This window comes from Lithobates pipiens, unplaced genomic scaffold (assembly GCF_037356315.1).
Source record: "Lithobates pipiens isolate NorthernLeopardFrog02 unplaced genomic scaffold, aLitPip1_a1.2 Scaffold_62, whole genome shotgun sequence".
Classification (NCBI taxonomy): Eukaryota; Metazoa; Chordata; class Amphibia; order Anura; family Ranidae; genus Lithobates; species Lithobates pipiens.
In genome coordinates, this window is record NW_027507884.1 from 2,138,829 (window position 1) to 2,160,955 (window position 22,127).

Below are 22,127 nucleotides of genomic sequence, written 5' to 3' on the forward strand. Positions count from 1 at the left end.
GTAGGGGTAGAAGACAGCGAGGGTTTAGGTTCCCTGTAAAAGAAAACTGAGACACAAGGGCTTCCAGTGCTGACCACCTCCTGAAAATGCTTGCTACCTGGCTATCCCTAGCTTTAGTACTTTAGTCCACGTTTTGAGTTGGTGATTTTAAAGGCATTGAAACCAGAGATTCGGCATAAAAACTGGACAAGAAGAGGTCATCAGAGGCAGTCCCTATGACTATTAACATGGCTTACATGCAAACAGATCAACAGTTTGCATGCCTTGACCACCAAAAAGCAGACCTGTGATATCAACCAATCACCAATAACTTGTATTCACCACAGAGGGATATGGAGGCCACTGATGGCCAATGACGGTCAGCGTTGGAGGATCTTCTCACTCTTCTGGCTGTGGTGATGGTTGTCCATACTGCTGATGTCTGTGGCCTCGTCTTAGGAGTTAATGACAACATCTAGCTACCTACTATATGTTGGACATCTTGGCTGATTATTCCCACTGTGTGGTCCCTGTTTGGTGGCCCTTTCTCCAGGAATATTTTTTCCCCAGACAGAGTGCCTCCCATTTTGGTTCTCCACTGTTTTACATACAAGGTTGAACAGTTTGCATGTCTTGACCACCAAAGAGCAGAACTGTGCTATCAACCAATCACCAATAACTTGTATTCACCACAGAGGGATATGGAGGCCACTGATGGCCAATGACGGTCAGCGTTGGAGGATCTTCTCACTCTTCTGGCTGTGGTGATGGTTGTCCATACTGCTGATGTCTGTGGCCTGGTCTTAAGAGTTAATGGCAACTTCTAGTTACCCACTATATATATATATATATTGGACATCTTGGTTGATTATCCCCACTGTGTGGTCCCCGTTTGGTGGCCCTTTCTATAGGAATTGGGTTTCCCCCCGACAGAGCACCTCCCATGTTGCTTCTCCACTGCACTCCATTGTTTTTTGGCAGAGAAGGAGTTTTGATTCTCACTTATGTTGTATGGTTGGTGGATATCCTATAAAATGCTTCAATGTCCTGAAGAAGTGAACATTGTTTCACGAAACGCGTCCAGTACTAGGATGTCAACTGCCTATTTCTACATACATATACACACACACACACACACACACATACATATATATATATATATATATATATATATATATATATATATATATATATATATATATATATATATATATAAATATATATATAAATATATATATATATATATATATATATATATATATATATATATATATATATATATATATATATATATATATGTACAAATATTTATCATGTTTTGATATATTTCATGGAAATTTAATATGATTTAATTTATCTGAATAAAATTATATATTTTTAAGAATTCAGTGATTTACTGTTTTTTGGTGAATTTTGGATCCTCCATGTGAGTGAACCCTTGTTGCCGATTGTCACTTACCTTTATCCATGGGTGAATCAAACACTCCACCGCTGTCATCCTTTCGCTGTGGAGAAAACAAAAAGCAGAATTGTTACAAACCCTAAAATAAATCGATTCAGGGAAATCAGTTAAAAAAAAAAAAAAAACTTTTGATTGGTCGGTATTGGTCCCTGAACTGTCTTGGGGGTAAAAGTGTCCAGGAGACATGTGCAATTTGTTTCTTTCTGACTGTTTTTCAACGAAACTTCGACAAAATTTGTTAATTTGGAAATATTTAAATTAGTGAAAACCTGTTTACCAAATCTCTCTGAAAATTTGAAAAAAAATGTAATCCGCAAAAATAAAAAAATCAGAAAATTCAGAAAGAACAAAAAATTCGGAAATTCAACATAAAAACGAAAATCAAAAAATAAGAACGAACTATTAAATAACTATTACTGCCTATTAAATTATAGTTATTAGAATTTCCTTTCAAATTTGGCTGTTCGTGAACGTAACGGATACAAATTTATCCGAGGTTACAAATTGTCCAAAATAACAAAAGCCGAATCTAAAGGAATGTAACGTAACAAATTAATAATAATAATAATAATAATAATAAATAATAATAATACTTTTTTTATTATTATTATTTATTATTATTATTTTGTTACGTTGCATTCATTTAGATGCAGAATTTGTTATTTCGGATAATTCCTAACTTCGGATAAATTTGTATTCATTACGTTCACCAACAACCAAGTTTCAAAGAAATTTCCAATATCTATAATTTAATAGTTAGTTATTATTAGTTAGATATTTTGGATTTTCGAATTTTCGTTCTTTCGAATTTTTGTATTTTCAGATTTTCGTTCTTATTTTCAGATTTCGAATTTTCGGATTTTAACATTTTGGATTTTTAGGAATTTATTCAAAATAACGAATTTCGATCAGAACAAATGATCCAAAAAATGAAAAAAATAAATAAAAAAAATCAATAACAAATGAAACGAAAACAAACAAATTTTTCGGCAGTGCATATGTCTAGTGCCCAGTAGGCAAGTGGTTAAAAAATGTGTTTATTTACTGGAATGGTTTACAACCACTTTAATGCTGGAAGGGGGGGGGGGGGGGGCAGACGTCCCGATCACATGATCACTGATTGACTGTCACAGTGATAACATGATCGGGACCCCGTCCCACCTGCTCCCGATCATAAACTAAGGCCTGTGCTGGGAGCGCAAAGCGGGCACGCTCTCAGCACAGACGCCTCAGTCCCCGTAGATGCATATGTGTGGTGTGTGACCATAAAAAGCCCACCCCGCCCCGTGCGTGGTCAGCAGGGCGATAATGGCGTTCAGTCTGGATGACAAACCTGGGATCTTTGAGCAGCAGCTGTCGAATGAAGTCTTTGGCCATTTCACTGGTTTCTTTAAAGAAGCGATCGTCAAATTCGTAATTCCCAGCGACTACGTTTGTTAACGTTTCTGCGTCAGTTTCACCTTGGAATGGCGACATTCCGCTGAGACTGGAAAAAAAATGAGAGTATATAAGGGTTGAGTTGGCCCAACATTTTAAGAGTAACTCCAGCCAAAGAGCTACAAAATAAATCAAGTGGTTTCCTATATACTACACTTAGTTGGCGCCCTCTGTTTCCTTTATATATTGCAGAGATCACTTCCGTCTCATTGAGGAGATGCCACAGATATTTTTGGACCTATGGCCTTTTTAAATATAATCCTACACCCCCCCCCACAGCACATTCATGTGTTGAGTTGTAGTTTGGCTGTATCCCCAACCTGCGCCATTCTCGATAATTCAAGGTGCTATAATAAGTGATTTGCTTTACCACCATAAAGTTCCGTAATCCTGTTCAGCCAGTCTCGTGATCCACTGTCTAGATACGAGGGTGACATCACTGTTTACTATAGCGGCTTTGCAGCTTCCTGTGTCCCCTGCTTGGCAGATGGACTATAAAAGCTCCACCACACTGCTGAGGCCTCCATGTCCTCCTCTATGTTCAACACTTCCACTGCATCAATCTCAGAGGAGGTGGCCTGTTAGTGGATCCTGAGGACAGGAGTTGAGGACCACTGGGTTAGATGATCCGTACACTATACACTGCAACTAGTAACCCTGGAGTCCATAAGCATCATAATGAGCGCAATGGCAAGCAGTTATTGGTCAGCGAGGCCACGTGACTGTGCTGACCAATGAGGGATCTCTTCTTGCCTCTGACATTCCATCCCAGAAGAATGGGGCTCAGAAGTTCTAAATTGGTCAGTGTGGTCACGTGGCTTTCGACCTCCTGGATGATTTAGCTGTGTTGTCTGTTCTCTGTGCAGTCTCCCAGAACTCTTTACCTGCTGCAGGTGACACTGATCACCTCCAGCACCCCACATTGTCCCCAGCACTTCCTCCAGTGGGCAGTGCTAAAGGCCAGCTGCCAACAAAGGCAATCGGGGTGTTCCAGCATTTCTTCCTTGACAGTGGGCAGGGTCAACGTCCTGGCGACAATGCAGCCAATTAGGGTCCTCCTCTTTCCCCGGGACTTCCTTCTAGACCAAAGTCCAGCTGCCAATGAAGTCAGGGGCCAATCAGGTTCCTCCTCCTTTCAGAGGACGTCCTCCTTGCCAGTGGGCAAAACCAGCTGCCAATGCAGCTAATCAGGGTCCTACTTATTCCCCAGCACTTCCTCCTTGCAAATGGACAGGGCAAAAGTCTAGCTGGCAATGCAGGCAATCAGGGTCCTCCTCTCTCCTCGCAACTTCCTTCTTGCCAGTGGGCAATGCCAAACTACAGCAGCCAATCAGTGTCCTCTTTTCATAGGACTTCCTCCTTGCCAGTGGGCAAGGACAAAGTATAGCTGCCAATAAAGCCAATCAGGGTCCTCCTCCTATCATGGGCCTTCCTCTTCGCCAGTGGGCAAGGCCAAACTACAGTTGCCAATGCAGCCAATCAGGGTCCTACTTATTCTCCAGCACTTTTTCCTTGCAAATGAGCAGGGCAAAAGTCTTGCTGGCAATGCAGCCAATCAGGGTCCTCCTCTTTCCCCAGCACTTCCTTCTTGCCAGTGGGCAAGGCCAAAGTACAACTCCCAATGAAGCCAATCAGGGTCCTTCTCCTTCCATAGGACTTCCTCCTCGCCAGTGGGTAAGGCCAAAGTCCACCTGCCATTGCAGCCAAACAGGGTGCTACTTATTCCCCATCATCTCCTCCTTGCAAAGGGGCAGTGAAAAGGTCTAGCTGGCAATGCAGCCAATCAGGGTCCTCGTAGCCTTCTTACCAGTGGGCAGGGCCAAAGTCCAGCTGCCATTGCAGCCAATCAGGGTCCTACTTATTCCACATCATTTCCTCCTTGCAAAGGGGCAGTGAAAAGGTCTAGCTGCCAATGCAGCCAATCAGGGTTCTCCTCTTTCCTCTCCCTGTTGCACTGTCTATCACTGGTGAGCAGATACTTTGTTGACAACTCCCATGACTTAAGGTGGCCACCACCCAGGATGCTCTATGACCCTGCTTTTTATTTTTTTACACAATAATACAAATAATATAGGACATTAAATATTATATAAATTTAAAGAAAAATCGTGTTTGTTGATTTACCACATCATTTTATAAAAAATAATATGTAAAAATATACCCCATGCAGTATTGGCATTGCATTGCTATATCACAAGGCCATCCCTTTTGTAAATTGGCAATGTGACAATGAACAAACCGCACAGTAAAGTATATAAAGCCCGAACATTCCTCATCTTGGTTACAAATAGTGCTTTGAATTGTACTAAAAAAAATACTTACAGAATATATGTAATTACACCGATGCTCCTAAAAAAAAAGAAAAAAAAAGCAAGAAGATTATAAAAGACTGAAAAAAAAAGGAAAAAAGAAGGTGATGATTCTCATTTATCCAGGTCATAGCTGATAAAAGTCAATCGCATTCAACTGGACTAGCTTTTTTTGGAACTTAAGAAGTTATGAAACATCCATAACATTACAGAACAAGTTTCAGTTCAATGCGACTTCTCCTGGCTGATGGAAGGAAGCAGATTAAATACTTTGCATGTATTATGTATTACAACCACAAGATGGTGCTAGAGATTAAAGAACAGATAGGGCACACGTGTTCAATTGATAATAAAGGGAAATTGCTGAATGGGATACTATAACTACGTTCATAAAAAAGGAAATGCAAAATTTAAAGGCAAAAGGCATAAGTGTTTCAAGAATTTATCCAAATAGATAGCAGTTATAAACCCAATCACTAAAATCTCACATTCTTTAACCTGTTACTGCCATTTCAGAAACATTTATTTATTAATCTGTAGTAAACTCCAGTGATCCTGTCATAAAGGCCCATGTGCGGGGCACATCCTGAGTGACAACTCAGTGTCCATCAATCCGTAGTATGACTGTGTTGTCACCCTGTCACAACTCTCCCAGTGGATACTAGTATAAGCCAGGGTTTCTCACCTAGGGTTGCTCCAGAGGTTGCTAGGGGTTCCTTGAGCAATGAACAATTTCTGCCTCTCAGAAAAGTTCCCGCGGACACCATTGATCTTTTTAGAGATCTGTCGGGGGTAATTCTTCCCAATGACCACAAGTGTAAGGAGCATACTTCCCACTGACCCTCACACTAATGTAACAGACGAAAAATAAGCTCTGGACTGCCGCACTCTTCAGAAGACCACTTTCTTTTATTGGAAAATCACATCACAGCTCAACAAACACAGCGAACATGATGAATAAGCACTGCAGCTAGTGCGAAACGTCAGCAATTTTTCCTTGTTCGCGGTGTTTGTTGAGCTGTGATGTTATTTTCCAATAAAAGCAAGTTGTCTTCTGAAGAGTGCAGCAGTCCAGAGCTTGTTTTTCATCTGTTGCTAGTGGCAATAGCCAGCACCTGTGGCTTCCCAGCCGAAGAGACAGTTTACAGCCTGCATGTGTGCTCCCGGAGCGGTGAGATCCCTTCCCCATCACACTAATGTATCATGAGTTGTAGATATAGTAATTTTCAGCAAGGGTTCCCTGGGACCAGAAATGTATTACAAGGGTTCCTCTGTGTTGAAAAGGCTGACAAAGGCTGGTATAAGCAGTCATGCCCGTAGGCGTGATCCACTGTTGTCACCATGAGTAATCCAGCCCTGGGAAATGCCATGCAGCCATTATTGGAATGTTGAAGTGGTGGAAAAAAGGCCGCAGGAGGATCAACAGCACTAAACTCCAGCTATGAACGAAAAGGGCTCTTCTACTCCTCCCCACAAAAAAATTTAAAGTCAGCAGCTACAAATTCTGTAGCTGCTGACTTTTATTATTAGGACAATTACTGCATACTTTGATGCACTTGGCCAGCTTAAACATGTATTGCAATGTATGAGAACAAAAAAAATCCCTGTTTTAAAGCAAAGTTTCCAAAGAGTGTATGAGTAGAGTAGAGTAGAGCAGAGTAGAGCAGAGTACAGTACAGTAGAGAAGAGCAGCGCAGAGCAGAGTAGAACAGAGTAGTATAGAGAAGAGAAGAACGCAGTAGAGTAGCGTAGAGAAGAGCAGCACAGAGCAGAGAAGTGTAGAGTAGAGCAGTGCATAGTAGGGTAGAGTAGTGTAGGGACTCGCCAAAGAGGGATTACTTTGATGCACTTGGCCAGTTTAAACATGTATTGCAATGTATGAGAACAAAAAAAAAAATCCCTGTTTTAATGCAAAGTTTGCAAAGAGTATATGAGTAGAGTAGAGCAGAGTACAGTACAGTAGAGAAGAGCAGCAAGGAGCAGAGTAGAACAGAGTAGTGTAGAGAAGAGAAGAACGCAGTAGAGAAGCGTAGAGAAGAGCAGCACAGAGCAGAGAAGTGTAGAGTAGAGCAGTGCATAGTAGGGTAGAGTAGTGTAGGGACTCGCCAAAGAGGGATTACTTTGATGCACTTGGCCAGCTTAAACATGTATTGCAATGTATGAGAACAAAAAAAAATCCCTGTTTTAATGCAAAGTTTGCAAAGAGTATATGAGTAGAGTAGAGCAGAGTACAGTAGAGAAGAGCAGCAAGGAGCAGAGTAGAACAGAGCAGTGTAGAGAAGAGAAGAACGCAGTAGAGTAGAGTAGAGAAGAGCAGCAAAGAGCAGAGAAGTGTAGAGTAGAGCAGTGCATAGTAGGGTAGAGTAGTGTAGGGACTCGCCAAAGAGGGATTACTTTGATGCACTTGGCCAGCTTAAACATGTATTGCAATGTATGAGAACAAAAAAAATCCCTGTTTTAATGCAAAGTTTGCAAAAAGTCTATGAGTAAAGTAGAGCAGAAAAGAGCAGTGCAGAGTAGAGTAGAACATAGTAGTGTAGAGAAGAGCAGCGCAGAGTAGAGTAGAACATAGTCGTGTAGAGAAGAGCAGCGCAGAGTAGAGTAGAACATAGTAGTGTAGAGAAGAGCAGCGCAGAGTAGAGTAGAACATAGTAGTGTAGAGAAGAACAGCGCAGAGTAGAGTAGAACATAGTAAAGTAGAGAAGAGCAGCGCAGAGTAGAGTAGAACATAGTAGTGTAGAGAAGAGCAGCGCAGAGTAGAGTAGAACATAGTAGAGTAGAGAAGAGCAGCGCAGAGTAGAGTAGAACATAGCAGTGTAGAGAAGAGCAGCGCAGAGTAGAGTAGAACATAGTAGTGTAGAGAAGAGCAGCGCAGAGTAGAGTAGAACATAGTAGAGTAGAGAAGAGCAGCGCAGAGTAGAGTAGAACATAGCAGTGTAGAGAAGAGCAGCGCAGAGTAGAGTAGAACATAGTAGTGTAGAGAAGAGCAGCACAGAGTAGAGTAGAACATAGTAGTGTAGAGAAGAGCAGCGCAGAGTAGAGTAGAACATAGTAAAGTAGAGAAGAGCAGCGCAGAGTAGAGTAGAACATAGTAGTGTAGAGAAGAGCAGCGCAGAGTAGAGTAGAACATAGTAGTGTAGAGAAGAGCAGCGCAGAGTAGAGTAGAACATAGTAAAGTAGAGAAGAGCAGCGCAGAGTAGAGTAGAACATAGTAGTGTAGAGAAGAGCAGCGCAGAGTAGAGTAGAACATAGTAGTGTAGAGAAGAGCAGCGCAGAGTAGAGTAGAACATAGTAGTGTAGAGAAGAGCAGCACAGAGTAGAGTAGAACATAGTAGAGTAGAGAAGAGCAGCGCAGAGTAGAGTAAAACAGTAGTGTAGAGTAGAGCAGTGCATAGTAGGGTAGAGTAGTGTAGGGACTGGAAAGAGAGGGATTACTTTGACGCAGTTGGTCAACTTAAACATGTATTCCAATGCATGTGAACCAAAAATCCCTGTTTTCATGCAAAGTTTGCTAGAAAGGGTATATGGCAGTGTGCAAAGGGTTCATTCAGGACTTCCCAGCACAGTGACCTAGCTGACAAAAACAGCTTTCGGTACGTACTAAATATTGGAAGCTGGCGAAACCAGCTCCTGCTCATGTGACCACTGTGACTGCCACAGTGGTCACATGATTGGCCGATCATTCCTGAACTCTGGGCGTACAGATCCAGTTAAAGGGACACCGGACCTGGGCAGAGGTTAAAGAAAAGGTCAGTTGCTTGCATCAACCAATTAGATCTCTTCCTGAAAAAAAAAAAAAAAAAAAAAGAAAAATACATCTTGACTGGATATTCACTTTGTCTTATTGAAGAGGCCCTTCCTGGTGGAACATTAGAAAAATTCAATTCACACACTTACCACATGTCTGTAGGTGGCCCCAGGGGTTCGTAGTTTATAACTTCTGGTGCTGTGTAATAAAGTCACCCAATTAATAGATTTTAATTGCATGAAAATACAGTTGTGTGCTTCTGTCATTACTTATGAATTCAGTTATAGGGATAGTCCATAGTTGATGCATAACTACCCCAGAGTACAGAACATTCCCTCTTCATAGTGGACCTCTAGCCAATTTTCTTGAATTTTGGATGGAGTAGGGAAGAGTTAGGACCTCCTGCCAGGTTTTATTGTCCTCGCTGGGGCGATTCACTTTTACTCTCTATATGTCCTGATGGCCATTGCCCCCTCCCCGGGGCAGAAAGTGATTGACCATCCAAAATTATATTGCTGTCACCAATACAGGGGAAACCTTCCTCTGGTTACACCTGTTCCAGTGACAACTGACTTCCTGTTGTGTCTCCAGGACAGGAAGTGAAGGAGAATCTCCCCAATGGGACACAGACAGCAAAAAGATAGGGGCACATAATGTTGTTTAATACCTTTTATTGCATTTCTTTAAGTGATCCTGTCTTATAGAGGCTTGCCATTGTCAACCTGCTGCACATGCTAGTGGCTTGGCTTTTAGGCTGACCTCCTGGCTTCAATATCATCCTAAATCTTTAAAAATGATCCTGTCCTAGGCTTGCCATTGTTGACCTTCTGAAAATGCTAGGTGCTTGGCTAATGGGCTAACCCCTGGCTTCAATACGGCCAATATTTCTGACTGCAACAATGGATGCAGAATAGAGAGTCTCTGATCCAACCCAGATCAGTCACTTAAGGTGAGCATGGCAGCCAAGTAGCTAGTACGTTCGAAGTAGAGTGACTCGGGGCAATGGAGTCAGAGGGTCAGCATGACAGCTAGTATATTCAGAGCTCAGCAAGTGGGGCCAGAAATATGCACGGGGGAGATTATTAACACTATAGCACTCAGAATCTGGTGCATCTGTGCATGGTAACCAATCAGCTTCTAATTTCAAGTTGTTCAATTAAGCTTTGTCAAAAAATCTGGAAGCTGATTGGCTACTATGCACAGCTGCACCAGATTTTGAACTCTCCAGTTTTAGTAAATCTCCCCCTTGGAGTCCATGTGAACTTGCTCTTGAAGGCACTATCATCTTTACTTCACTTTCACTAACTAATGAGTCACTGATTGGAGCAAACATGCAGCTAATGAATTCTGATGCTTGCTCCAGACAGGTGATCCCTGAGTAGTAAAGCCAGATATCAGGATGACAGTTCTGGGGCCTGCATCTATAGAAATCAAGTAAGCGACTGCAGCTTCTGTACCTACATCTTCATCAATTCATTTTAATATGTCTACCTAAAAGGAATATGTTGGGTTACCTAACAGCTTCCCAAGATCTGACCCTTCAGCAGTGAGATTTTCTTGAGAGAGGTTTCAGCTCCTGCCACCTCGACAAGGTCTCAGCACCTCCAAACTCAACAAAGATCCCAGTTACTCCCAACTTCACTGAATATGTTAGGTTACCCAGCAGCTTCTAAGATCTCTGACCCTTCAACGGTGAGATCTCCTTGCCAGAAGTCTCAGCTCCTCCCACTTCAACATAGGTCTCAGCTCCTCCCAACTCAAAAGAGGTCACAACTCCTCCCACCCCAACAAAGGTCTCAGCTCCCCCAACCTCGGCAGAGGTCTCAGCTCCCCCAACCTCGGCAGAGGTCTCAGCTCCCCCAACCTCGGCAGAGGTCTCAGCTCCCCCAACCTCGGCAGAGGTCTCAGCTCCCCCAACCTCGGCAGAGGTCTCAGCTCCCCCAACCTCGGCAGAGGTCTCAGCTCCCCCAACCTCGGCAGAGGTCTCAGCTCCCCCAACCTCGGCAGAGGTCTCAGCTCCCCCAACCTCGGCAGAGGTCTCAGCTCCTCCAACCTCGGCAGAGGTCTCAGCTCCCCCAACCTCGGCAGAGGTCTCAGCTCCCCCAACCTCGGCAGAGGTCTCAGCTCCCCCAACCTCGGCAGAGGTCTTAGCTCCCCCAACCTCGGCAGAGGTCTCAGCTCCCCCAACCTCGGCAGAGGTCTCAGCTCCCCCAACCATAACAGAGGTCTCAGCTTCTCTAACTTCAGAGGTCCCAACTCCTCCCACCGCGACAGAGGTGTCACCTCTTCCCACTTTGACAGAGGTCACAGCAAATCCCACTTCGACAGAAGTCTCAGCTTCTCCAACCTCAACAGAGGTCCCAATTCCTTCCACCTTGACAGAGGTCCCAGCCCCTTCCCACCTCAACAGAGGTCTCAGTTCTTCCCACCTAAACTAAGGCCCCAGCACCACGTTGGGAAGGAAAGAAAATTTCTGGACTCCCCCATCAACTTGTCAGTGTTGATGAGGGAATGCCTCCCGCAGTGAAAATTGTGTTCTGCCACAGGAAGGAGGTGCAGAGAGCCTTCCTGGCAGACAGAACACAATGACTACTGCTAGCGGCTAAAGCCACTGGCTATGATCACATACAAAATATCCAACAGGCTGGTTGTACTGAAGTCAATTGATGGATCAAATTCAATACGACTAGCCTGCCCATAGACGGATCAAAATGTGTCCGGTCCCTGCTGAGATTCGATCCATCTATGGCTGGCTTTACTTTACCTTTTCACTACTGATTTATTATAGAGAACACAGCACAAGCATCAAAATGGGGGACGTGGAAGCCTATAGCATGGGTTCAGCAGCAGATCAGCCACTTCTAAATGAAACCTACGTTTTGGGTGAACTTCCATGGCAGGATTTTGCTAAAAAATATGGAAAGTCTCTCATGCTAATGTAAAAAAAAAAAAAAAAAAAAAAAGTGTAAGATGCATCAGAAGAGACCAAATAAAAAAGACACAATAATAATTCAAATGATGGGTTTAGTAAAAATCCACCTTACCGATATACTGCGGCGTCCCACACAGGCTCTTATAAACCGTCCCATCTTCAAATTTCTGGGCCAGGCCGAAGTCAATAATCTTGATCCTGGGGTGCGGCACGTCCTTCTCTAGCAGCATAATGTTCTCAGGCTTTACAGAAAGAAAACATGACTGTTAACGAGGAAGCAGCTTCGGAAGGGTTAAAATATCCCATTTTAAAGAGGCCCTGTCACCAGACCATCCAGATAAGATTAGATTATATGTGCATCTACTGTATTTTATTCCTGTTATGTACCTGTAAAAGCCTCCATTGTGTAGACATCCAAATGATTCCCTAAGACTGCTGCTGGGTGCTGTCACCTAGGGTTGCCACCTGTCCAGGATTCACACGGACAGTTCGGGTTTGGAATCTTGTGTCTGGGTTTCAGTCTGCCTGAAACCCGGACACATTATTTAGACTGGGCTGTGGCTCCCCATGTAACTGAGATACAGTGGAACCTTGGATTAAGAGCATAACCCGCTCTGGGAGAATGCTTGTATTTCAAAGCACTCGCATATCAAAGCAAGTTTCCCCATAGAAGTCAATGGAAACTAAGATAATTTGTTCCGCATTGACTTCTATTGCATGCAATACCGCATGTGGCCAGAGGTGGGCGGGGGGGGCGCCAGAAATATTCGGGGACAGCTAGGCTGATCTCGGAAAGCCTCGGAAACACTCAGGAACTGAGTACTTCCAAGAGTTTCAAAGTATTTCTGAGTATTTACAAATGTCTCCGAATCCTTCCGAGTGTCACTGGGCCCCCGCACCTCTAGCCAAATGCGGTATTGCACACCCCATTAGCTTTAATTCTGCTAGTTTTGTCAGGGTTTAAAAAAAAAAAGTTGCTTGTCTTTCAAAACGCTCGTTAACCACGTTACTCGTTAACCAAGGTTCAACTGTAGTCACACAAAAATCTGTTGCCATTCAGGAGCTGCGGGCCGCTGTCTGTGGGGCAGGTTTGGCATCACTGGGGGCGGCCATGATGTCAGAAAGAAAAGTTTGGCCACACCCACTGTTTGCTGCAGCAAGCTGCATTACCACTCTCCTTGGGGCACCCAAAGATGTCCCAGGTCTTTTATAATCCTATTGTTTATATTACAAAAACAGATGTGTCCTGTGCCTCTAAAGTGTTCGGGTTTGGCTTGAAGAAAAGGTGGCAACCCTACTGTCACCCCGGATGTGATATCAGAAGCCACCCAAGTGCCCATCCATAGTATTTCTCTCCGCCCCTTCACTGGCTGCTACATAAAAAGGTCATGTTAGGAGCTGGGCCTGCATAGGCAGTAGACACTCCCAGAAGAGGGGAGGGGGCAGTAAAAATTTCTAGCACATTGCAAGTTAAAAAAATAAAAAAATGATGGAAGGAAAAAAAAAAAAAAACACTGCAGGCAGATATTTAATCCTGTGCGTTTTATCTGCACGGTTTTTAAGTTGGAAACAGGGTCTCTTTAATCACTTCCGGACCGCCGCGCGCCGATATACGGTCCTGACTTTGACGGGGGATATCGTTGTTATGGCAGCAGCTAGCTGCCATAACCCCGGTATCCTCTTCTTCGGCCGGCGGTCCACTTCAAGATAAAAGTGGTCTCTGCCGCGGATTTGCCGCAAGATCACTTTCATCCGAGCCGCCGCCGGCGGCTAAGGCGATTGGAAGCTGTGCCTTCCTTGGCATGGAGACAAGTGAGGGGAAGATGGCCCCCACCCGTTTCCATGACATTGCAGGGCGGAAGCAACGTCAAAACGTAATTTACACCCATAGCTCTTAAAGGGCCATTTAAGAAAAAAAAAATTTTATTGCATTTAAATGTAAATATGAGACCAGAGGTCTTTTTGACTCCACATCTAATATTTAAGAGGTCCTGTCATGCTTTTCTTCTATTACAAGGGATGTTGCGATCCAGTGCCTTCCACCGCTTACCGGAGCTGTCGGCAGCGGCGGAGGCGATCGCGTCCTTTCAGTAGCTGTGCATGGAGACGAGTGAGGGGGAAGATGGCCACCACCCGTCTCCATACAATGGCTGGGTGGAAGCAACGTCAAAACGTCACTTCCACCCACAACTCTTAAAGGGCCAATTTTGTTTTAATTCTTTTTTTAAATTACAATCTTTTTTATTTATTTTTTTATTGCATTTTAGTGTAAATATGAGATCTGAGGACTTTTTGACCCCACATCTCATATTTAAGAGGACCTGTCATGTTTTTTCCTATTACAAGGGATTACATTCCTTGTAATAGGAATAAAAGTGAATTTTTTTTTTTTTAAACAGTGTAAAAATAAAAGGTAAAATAAATAATAATAATAAAATTAAACACTCCCCGTCCCATTGAGCTCATGCGCAGAAGCGAACACATACGAGTAGCGCCCACATATGAAAACGGCGTTCAAACCACACATGTGAGATATCACCACGATCGGTAGAGCGAGAGCAATAATTCTAGCCCTAGACCTCCTCTGTAACCCAAAACATGCAACCTGTAGAATTTTTTTAAGCGTCGCCTATGGAGATTTTAAGGGTAAATGTTTGTCGCCATTCCACAAGCGGGCGCAATTTTGAAGTGTCGCATGTTGGTATCAATTTACTCGGCATAACATTATCTTTCACAATATAAAAAAATAAAAAATTGGCTAACTCTACTGTTGTCTTATTTTTTTATTTAAAAAAAGTGTATTTTTTCCGAAAAAAAAAAAGCGCTTGTAAGGCAAATACGGTGTGACAGAAAGTATTGCAACGACTGCCATTTTATTCTCTAGGGTGGTAGAAAAAAAATGTTTTTAACTTGTAACCAGTTTTTAACCGGTCCTTAAGTGGTTAATGCACGCTACAGTGGAGTTCCCAGTGTGACCAGTAGATGGCAGCAAACCTCTTGAGAAATGTTACCTTGAGGTCAAAGTGTGCGATACGTCTAGTATGCATATACGCCACTCCTTTCAGGATCTGCTCCATGAATTCTATGGCATCTTCTTCTGACAGGGCCTCTTTCTCCGCTATAAAATCAAATAGCTCACCGCCTCTTATCCTGTAGAAGAAAAAAAGATAGAGTCACAGGACAGGAAGTGAAGGGAGATCTATACAATGGGGACACAGACTGCAAAAAAAAAAAAAGTTGAAAAAGGACTTTCCTTTCCTGCTCTATCCAAAACCTTAAAAATAAAAAATTGAAATGGAATTCCACCCTAAGGCTAGGTTCACACCATAGCGATGCGGGAACGCCGCGAATCCGCTGCGTTTTCCCGCATCGCATGCCTCCCGCCGGCAGTTCACACTGCCCTATGCGGACTGCTGGGAGTGTCAATGAAATCTTAATGACACCCCCAGACCAGTCCGCATATCGCAGTGCGATCTGCAAACTCGGACAGGAATCGGATCGCATGGTGTGAACACCCATGCTATCCGATTCTGCTGCGGACCAAAAAAAGGGTCCTGTGCGAGTTTGCGGCGGGTGCGATGCGAATTCAGCCATACTATCTGTATGGCTGAACTCGCATCGCACAGACAGATCGGATATGATTTGCACTGCAGTGTGGTGCGAATCACATCCGGGTCTCCCACCCGCAGCGGTGTGAACCCAGCCTAAAGTGCAAGAATGCGTGCAAAATTGTGTGTGTTCCTGACGGACACAAAAAAAAAAAAAAAAGCACATCCCTTATGCAAGTGTGCAGTGGTGCTAAGAATTCTTAATAGCACTTCAACCGCACCTTGCTAATGTGCATGCAAAATTGCACATTAAAACACATGGTAATAAGAGTGTTATGGGGATATACCTGTATAATCCAACCCCCCCCCCCCCCCCCCACTGTCTTCTGGGGGATGCACAGGTCCCAGAAGACAGCAGGGACTAGTGGGATCGTGCAGTGCGACTCGCACATGCGGGGTAGTGAACCAGGCTGGGAAGCCGCAAAGCTTCACTTCCCGATTCCCTTACCAAAGATGGTGGTGCCTCCACCCGAGAGACGAGGGACAGATCGGCTTCGGGTGCCGGCATCACTGCTGACTTTAAAAAAATAAAAATTGGCGGAACTCCGCTTTAAGATCATGGAGAGAGTCAGTTGCTATGGAATCTAAAAGAAAAAGCACAACAGAGGAGTAAACACATTTTTGCTCTCCATGGCATCCAGTCACAATATTGCTTTCATTTATTAGAATAGCGGGAGTTTGCTGCTATGGTATTTGAAAAAAAAAGCACCACAGAGGGGTAAACACAAGTTTTCACTCTCCATGGCAACCAAGCCTTTCATTTCTTAGGATAATAGAGGTAGTTAAGTCACTATGGCAACTGAAAAAAGGCACTACAGAGGGGTAAACACAAGGGCACTCCCTCTTCATGGCAAAGCGGCCTTTAATTTATCAATATAATAGTGGGAATCAGTTGCTATGGCAACTTTAAAAAAAAGAAGCACAACAGAGAACTAAACCCATGTTTTGCTCTCCATGGCAACTAGGCACAACATTCCTTTCATTTATTAGGGCAGTGATGCCAAACCTTGGCACCCCAGATGTTTTGGAACTACATTTCCCATGATGCTCCTGCACTCTGCAGTGTAGTTGAGCATCATGGGAAATGTAGTTCCAAAACATCTGGGGTGCCAAGGTTCGCCATCACTGTATTAGGATCTTAGAGGGAGGCAGTTGCTATGGCAACAAAAAAAAAAAAACACAACAGAGGAGTAAACACACAGGTTTTCGCTCTCCATGGCAACCAGGCCTTTAATTTCATGTTGTAAAGTGCCGCACAAACTGTTGGCGCTATATAAAACCTGTATAATAATAATAGTAATTTATTAGGATGATAAAGGGGGGAAAAAAGCCCCACAGAGTGGTAAACGCAAGATTTTGTGATCTCCATGGCAACCCGTCACAACAATCCCTACATTAGAATAGAGGGAGGCAGTTGCTATAGCAACTGGGAAAAAAAAAGGCACCACAGAGAGCTAAACACAAAAGTTGGCCCCTCAAAGAAAGCGGTCACTTCCAGTCATGAAGAAAGCGGTCACTTCCAGTCATGAAGAAAGCGGTCACTTCCAGTCATGAAGAAAGTGGTCACTTCCAGTCGAAGATTTCTATTCCTCCAGAATGTTCCGTCCATCTGCGAACAAACAATAAACACTGAGGGACGCGTCATCCCTCACCGATGAAAACATTGCATTTTCCAGGATTAGGAGACATAAAAGTAAAGCCTGTGAATAACCATTTCCATCTCCGGAATGAAAACATCGGGGCCATCCCCTCTCTTACCCAACAACCATTAATGGGCCCTACAAACAACAAGCAGCTGTGTACAGAGCCAGGCCTCGGGCCTACATCTACCTCAGAGCCTGGCCGGATTTCAGCTCGGCCAGCTTGCTCCGTAAGAGAGGCTGAAGATGAACAGCTGGGATTTTATAAGACTGAAGACTTGTAAACACATCTGTGTCCCACTTCTCCCTTCTTATATAACATCAGCCAACGCGGTTTTAACACAAATCCCCGGACGCTAATCACGCGACGACTAAAGTTACGCCTCTAAGAAACATCTGGAGCCCTGCGAAAAAGAACCTGAAATTCGAGTCAATGTGTAAAAGTTAAAAGCTGACCATACATATTGCAAACTAATTGTAAAATCTTTAACTGTGTAAAGACCAGGGACCTGATTGGATACATATTTAGTGTTCAAAGGGCTCATGCACAAGGCTGTGAAAAAAGTCGTTTTCACAGATCTGAAGCGGGGTATAGTGTTTTCTATGGGCCCATCCACACAACTGTTTAACCACTTACAGACCGCCTGCCACAGTTTTATGGTGGCTGTTTGAAGAAGGATATCATTGTTATGGTAGCAGCTAGCTGCCATAACCCTGGTATCACCTTCTTCAGTAGACAGTCTGCTACAGGATAAAAGTGGTCCCTGCGGCGGATTCCCTGGTTGAGAATCACTGGCCTAGGCTATAAGAAAATTGCCAAGACCATGAAACTGAGCTGCAGCATGGTGACCAAGACCATACAGCGGTTTAACAGGACAGGTTCCCCTTTAGAACAGGCCTCGCTATGGTCCACCAAAACAGTTGAGTGTACGTGCTCAGCGTCATATCCAGAGGTTGTCTTTGGGAAATAGACAGATGACTACCGTACTTGAAATTTCCTAGCAAAAAAAATACAGATTTTTTTTTCCTGTAAACAACTAATGTCAGAAAAGGGCCTGGTGGTCTTAATATGGTCAACAGGCTAATCCCTCATGAATGTCATTTGTTATAAATCACACCGGGACTCTGTGAATCCTTATTTTTCTAGATAACTGACATAGGAGATTTTTTTAAAAAGTAAAAAGAGATAGAATTATGGATGGCTTTATAATGGTTTCTGGAACAGCTGGGGAGAAAGAAATGAAGAAATTTAACTTCTTTTGCCACAAATAGAACTTTATTTTGGTTGTATTTGATCACAAATCAATGCAGTTTTTATTTTTTGTGCTATAAACAAAAAAAGAACTGACAATTCTGAAAAAAAATATATATTTTTTACTTTCTGCTATAAAACAGCCAATAAAAAAAATGTAAAAAAATCTAATTTCTTCACATATTTGTGCCAACTTTACTGTTTTTTTTTTTTTTAATTCAATAAAGTGTATTATTTCAAACCAGACCGCCGCGCAAATACAGTGTGACATAAAATATTGCAACGACCGCCATTTTATTCTCCAGGGTCTCTACTAAAAAAAAAAAATGGTAATATTTGCGGGTTCTAAGAAATTTTCTAGCAAAAAATACAGATTTATTTTTTTACTTGTAGACAACTAATGTCAGAAAAGGGCCTGGTGGTCTTAAAGTGGTTAACAGGATAATCTCTCATGAACGTCATTTGTTACAAATCACGCCGGGACTCCTCCGTTTTCTAGATAACTGACACAGGAGATTTTTTTATGTACTGCAGTAAAAAGAAATAGGATGATGGATGGCTTTATAAAGGTTTCTGGAACGGCTGGGGAGCAAGAAATTGAACTTTTTTTTTGTTGCAGGCACAGATCAAGCGTTCGACGCGCTCGAGTAACAAAGCGGAGGGCAAGAGTCCAAGATGATGAAGAGAGGAGCTTAGAAGATGCAGAGCAAAGGCAGAGATAAAAATACGAGCGATGCTATATAGAGAAGAGGACGTTACTGCTCTGAATTCCAAGAAATTTCCCAGGGCCATTACACAGCATCGCCAAAAGCATCCGCAACCCTATAAAAGGTAATTTATAGAAAATTTTTTTTACATTTTTTTAATTTACATGCAAAAAAGACTAACATGATCAGAGTGTGTTAATGTTTTAAACCCCCCCCCCCCCCCCACAAACCCTTTCCTCCCCATCACACCCTATTGCAAATGGTTTATTAAAAAAACAAAAAAAACCCTTAACCACTTCAGCTCTGGAAGATTTAACCCCCCCCCCCCCCCCCCCAATCAATGGGCAGCACCTCCAATGCACCTGCAAAGTGCCTCAGCAGCAGTGCTTTTAACCCTTTATTTGGCCACTAGCGGGGGTTAAAAATGCCCGAAAGGCACCGCAAAATCAACAGTAAAGCCACAATTTACCACCGATGTCCCCGCGCTGGCAGTGTGAAAGGGGTCTAAGTGGGGAAGTGTTGGTTGGACTTGTTGACTAAAGTTCCCTATTAGATTTTAATCTCCCAAGAGCAGGACCCTTCTAATGCCCTGTACACACGGTCGGAGTTTCCGACGTAAAATGTGCGATCAGATATTGTTGTCGGAAAATCCGATGTTTGGGCTCCATCTGACTTTTTCCGTCTGATTTTCTGACGTGCAAAGTTTGAGAGCAGGATCTAAAATTTTCTGACAACAAAATCCGATCGCATAAATTCCGATCGCGTGTAGACAAATCCGACGGACAAAGTGCCAGGCATGGTCACAATAAACTAAGAGACGAAAGCTATTGGCTACTGGCCCGTTTATAGTCCTGACGTACGTGTTTGACGTCACCTCGTTCAGAATGATCGGAAATTCAGACAACTTTGTGCGACCGTGTGTATGCAACACAAGTTTGGGCCAAAATCCATCGGAAAAAATCAGACGGATTTTGTGGTCGGAATGTCCGACCGTGTGTACAGGGCATAACCCTCTTGTTTTGAATTATATTGTTGATAAATTGTCTCCCTTTATATTGTAAAGTGCTGTGCAAACTGTTGACACTATATACACTCACTGGCCACTTTATTGGTACACCTTGATAGCACATGTTGGTGCTCACAGCTTAGTGTAATCTTCTACTGCTATTGCTAGGGGTCAAAACCATACACACCATAAGAGTGTTATAACTATGGTCCAAATGCCACCTCAATAATATGAGCACAAGATGCTTTTCTAAATCAGGGCCAATCTGAGAAAGCTCGAAGCTACACCTCACCAAAGTCCTACCTGTCCATATTACAGCTAGATCCATACCATGCAAACTACGGGGAGTTACACAGCCACCACTGCAAACTATTTCCATTGGTTCCTGGCTTCTTCTGCCACCTATCACTTGCTGACATAATAGACCTCCTCTCCTTAGAAATTAATGGGATTTTTCTACCCATTCGCAGGAGAAGCAATGTTCCAGCTAGAAGAGCTTGAAGCGGGCCACACAGCCTATATCTGGCATGCACATAGAGTATAGTTCTCTTCCACAGTGGCTGTGGTGGACAGTCTTTCCTTCTGGATTGAATGGCGCTCATGTAACGACGAGCCCAGGCTTGGAGGAAGTGAATTGGATGTTAACTGGTCACCATTCAACCCCGGAGTAAGCACTTGGTCACTTCAAATTCATCCATGTTTTATAAGCCTAAAGGTCCCATCAGTTGTTCATAGATGTGAATGCTATAGAGCAGCCTTTCTCAACCAAGGCTCCAAGGAGTCTTATTTTCTGCATCTCAGAGTTCCCACTGGCACCATTGATCTTTTAGCTCTCTGTAAATGGGGTAATTCTTCCCACTGACCACTAATGTAAGGAACATTCTTCCCACTGATCACCAATGTAAGAAGCAGTCCTCTTGGTGATCATCACACTAATGTACCAGGAGTTGTAGATATAGTCATTTTTAACAGGGGTTCCCTGAGCCTAGAAAGTTGCTTTACTGGTTCCTCCATGTTACAAAAGTTGAGGAAGGCTGCTATAGAGGCTCCGTGCCTTAGCTGGGTCATGTGATCACAATCGTGGCTGCTTCAGGTTTACCCATCTTAGGTTTACCATACAATCTGGCAATGCAATCTCTTTACAATCAACTTTAGATCTACCAAAACTATGCAATATGAGGACCTACCCAATCTAATCAATCAGGCTCTTGCACTGCATACTTGTTGGTGGATCTAAAAGAGATTGTACAACCAGATAGTAACTTGTGTGGTGAGGAGTTTTAGAAGGGAAAAACAAGCAACAGGTCTAGGACAGCAACCATTACTTACAGTTCCAGGATGAGCACCATCTCAGCCTTGCTGGCGAAGACATCATACAACTTCATGACATTGGGGTGCTCGAGTTGCTGGAGGATGAAGACTTCTCGCTCTATCTGATCGCGTTCCTGGCCCAGGCGACTCCCTTTACATTTGCGGGTCTTTATGAACTTTCCTGCGTACAGACACCCCGTAGACTTCTCTTTGCATTTCCTCACCTCGCCAAAGTGACCACTGCAGACAGAGAAATAAGAATGGGAAACCACTGAAAGCTTTTTTCATAAGAAATAGAAAATGTTGTTAGTGGTTGCTGAGGATAGGATACGTTTATTGTAGTGAACTTATCAGTGGGTGCTAAATGGTAAGTACATTGTACATTTCTCAAAAAGGCATCTTCAGAAACAAAAACAGAAAATACCAACTCACATCTGAATACATTCTGTAGCACCCTCCTAGACAGAAGTTAGATTTAGCTGTGTTTTGATAGGTAAATTTAGTTACCACGCTATAGTTAGTGTGGCTGTATTGGTTTGGTAGGTAAAAACATATTATGCTCACTGTAGTCAGTGAAGCTGCAACCTGCTAGTCAGGCCTGCTCAGTGTGTTTATCTGCTTCCTGTCTGGTCTATAGCTTCCTCCATGTCCAGGGAATTTGAGAAGTTTCTTGATGATACTGTAGGTGTGGAGCTATGCAGATGCCAACATGAATATTGATAAAGTCATGGCCTAT

The 22,127-nt window shown here is 43.3% G+C and overlaps 1 protein-coding gene across 3 annotated transcripts in view; it reads right to left on the minus strand.

The window, feature by feature from the left end:
- The window catches only part of LOC143958870 (death-associated protein kinase 2-like), a 146,101-nt gene that overhangs the window by 11,091 nt on the left and 112,883 nt on the right, over positions 1 to 22,127 (minus strand). For all 3 annotated transcript variants that reach the window (XM_077467853.1, XM_077467852.1, XM_077467854.1), the window contains 7 exons: positions 21,410 to 21,631; positions 14,879 to 15,017; positions 11,980 to 12,109; positions 9,085 to 9,133; positions 5,201 to 5,227; positions 2,775 to 2,927; positions 1,439 to 1,484 (listed from right to left, as the gene is read on the minus strand). In XM_077467853.1, coding sequence (XP_077323979.1) covers positions 1,439 to 1,484; positions 2,775 to 2,927; positions 5,201 to 5,227; positions 9,085 to 9,133; positions 11,980 to 12,109; positions 14,879 to 15,017; positions 21,410 to 21,631 — 766 coding nt within the window. The remainder of the gene's footprint in view (positions 1 to 1,438; positions 1,485 to 2,774; positions 2,928 to 5,200; positions 5,228 to 9,084; positions 9,134 to 11,979; positions 12,110 to 14,878; positions 15,018 to 21,409; positions 21,632 to 22,127) is intronic.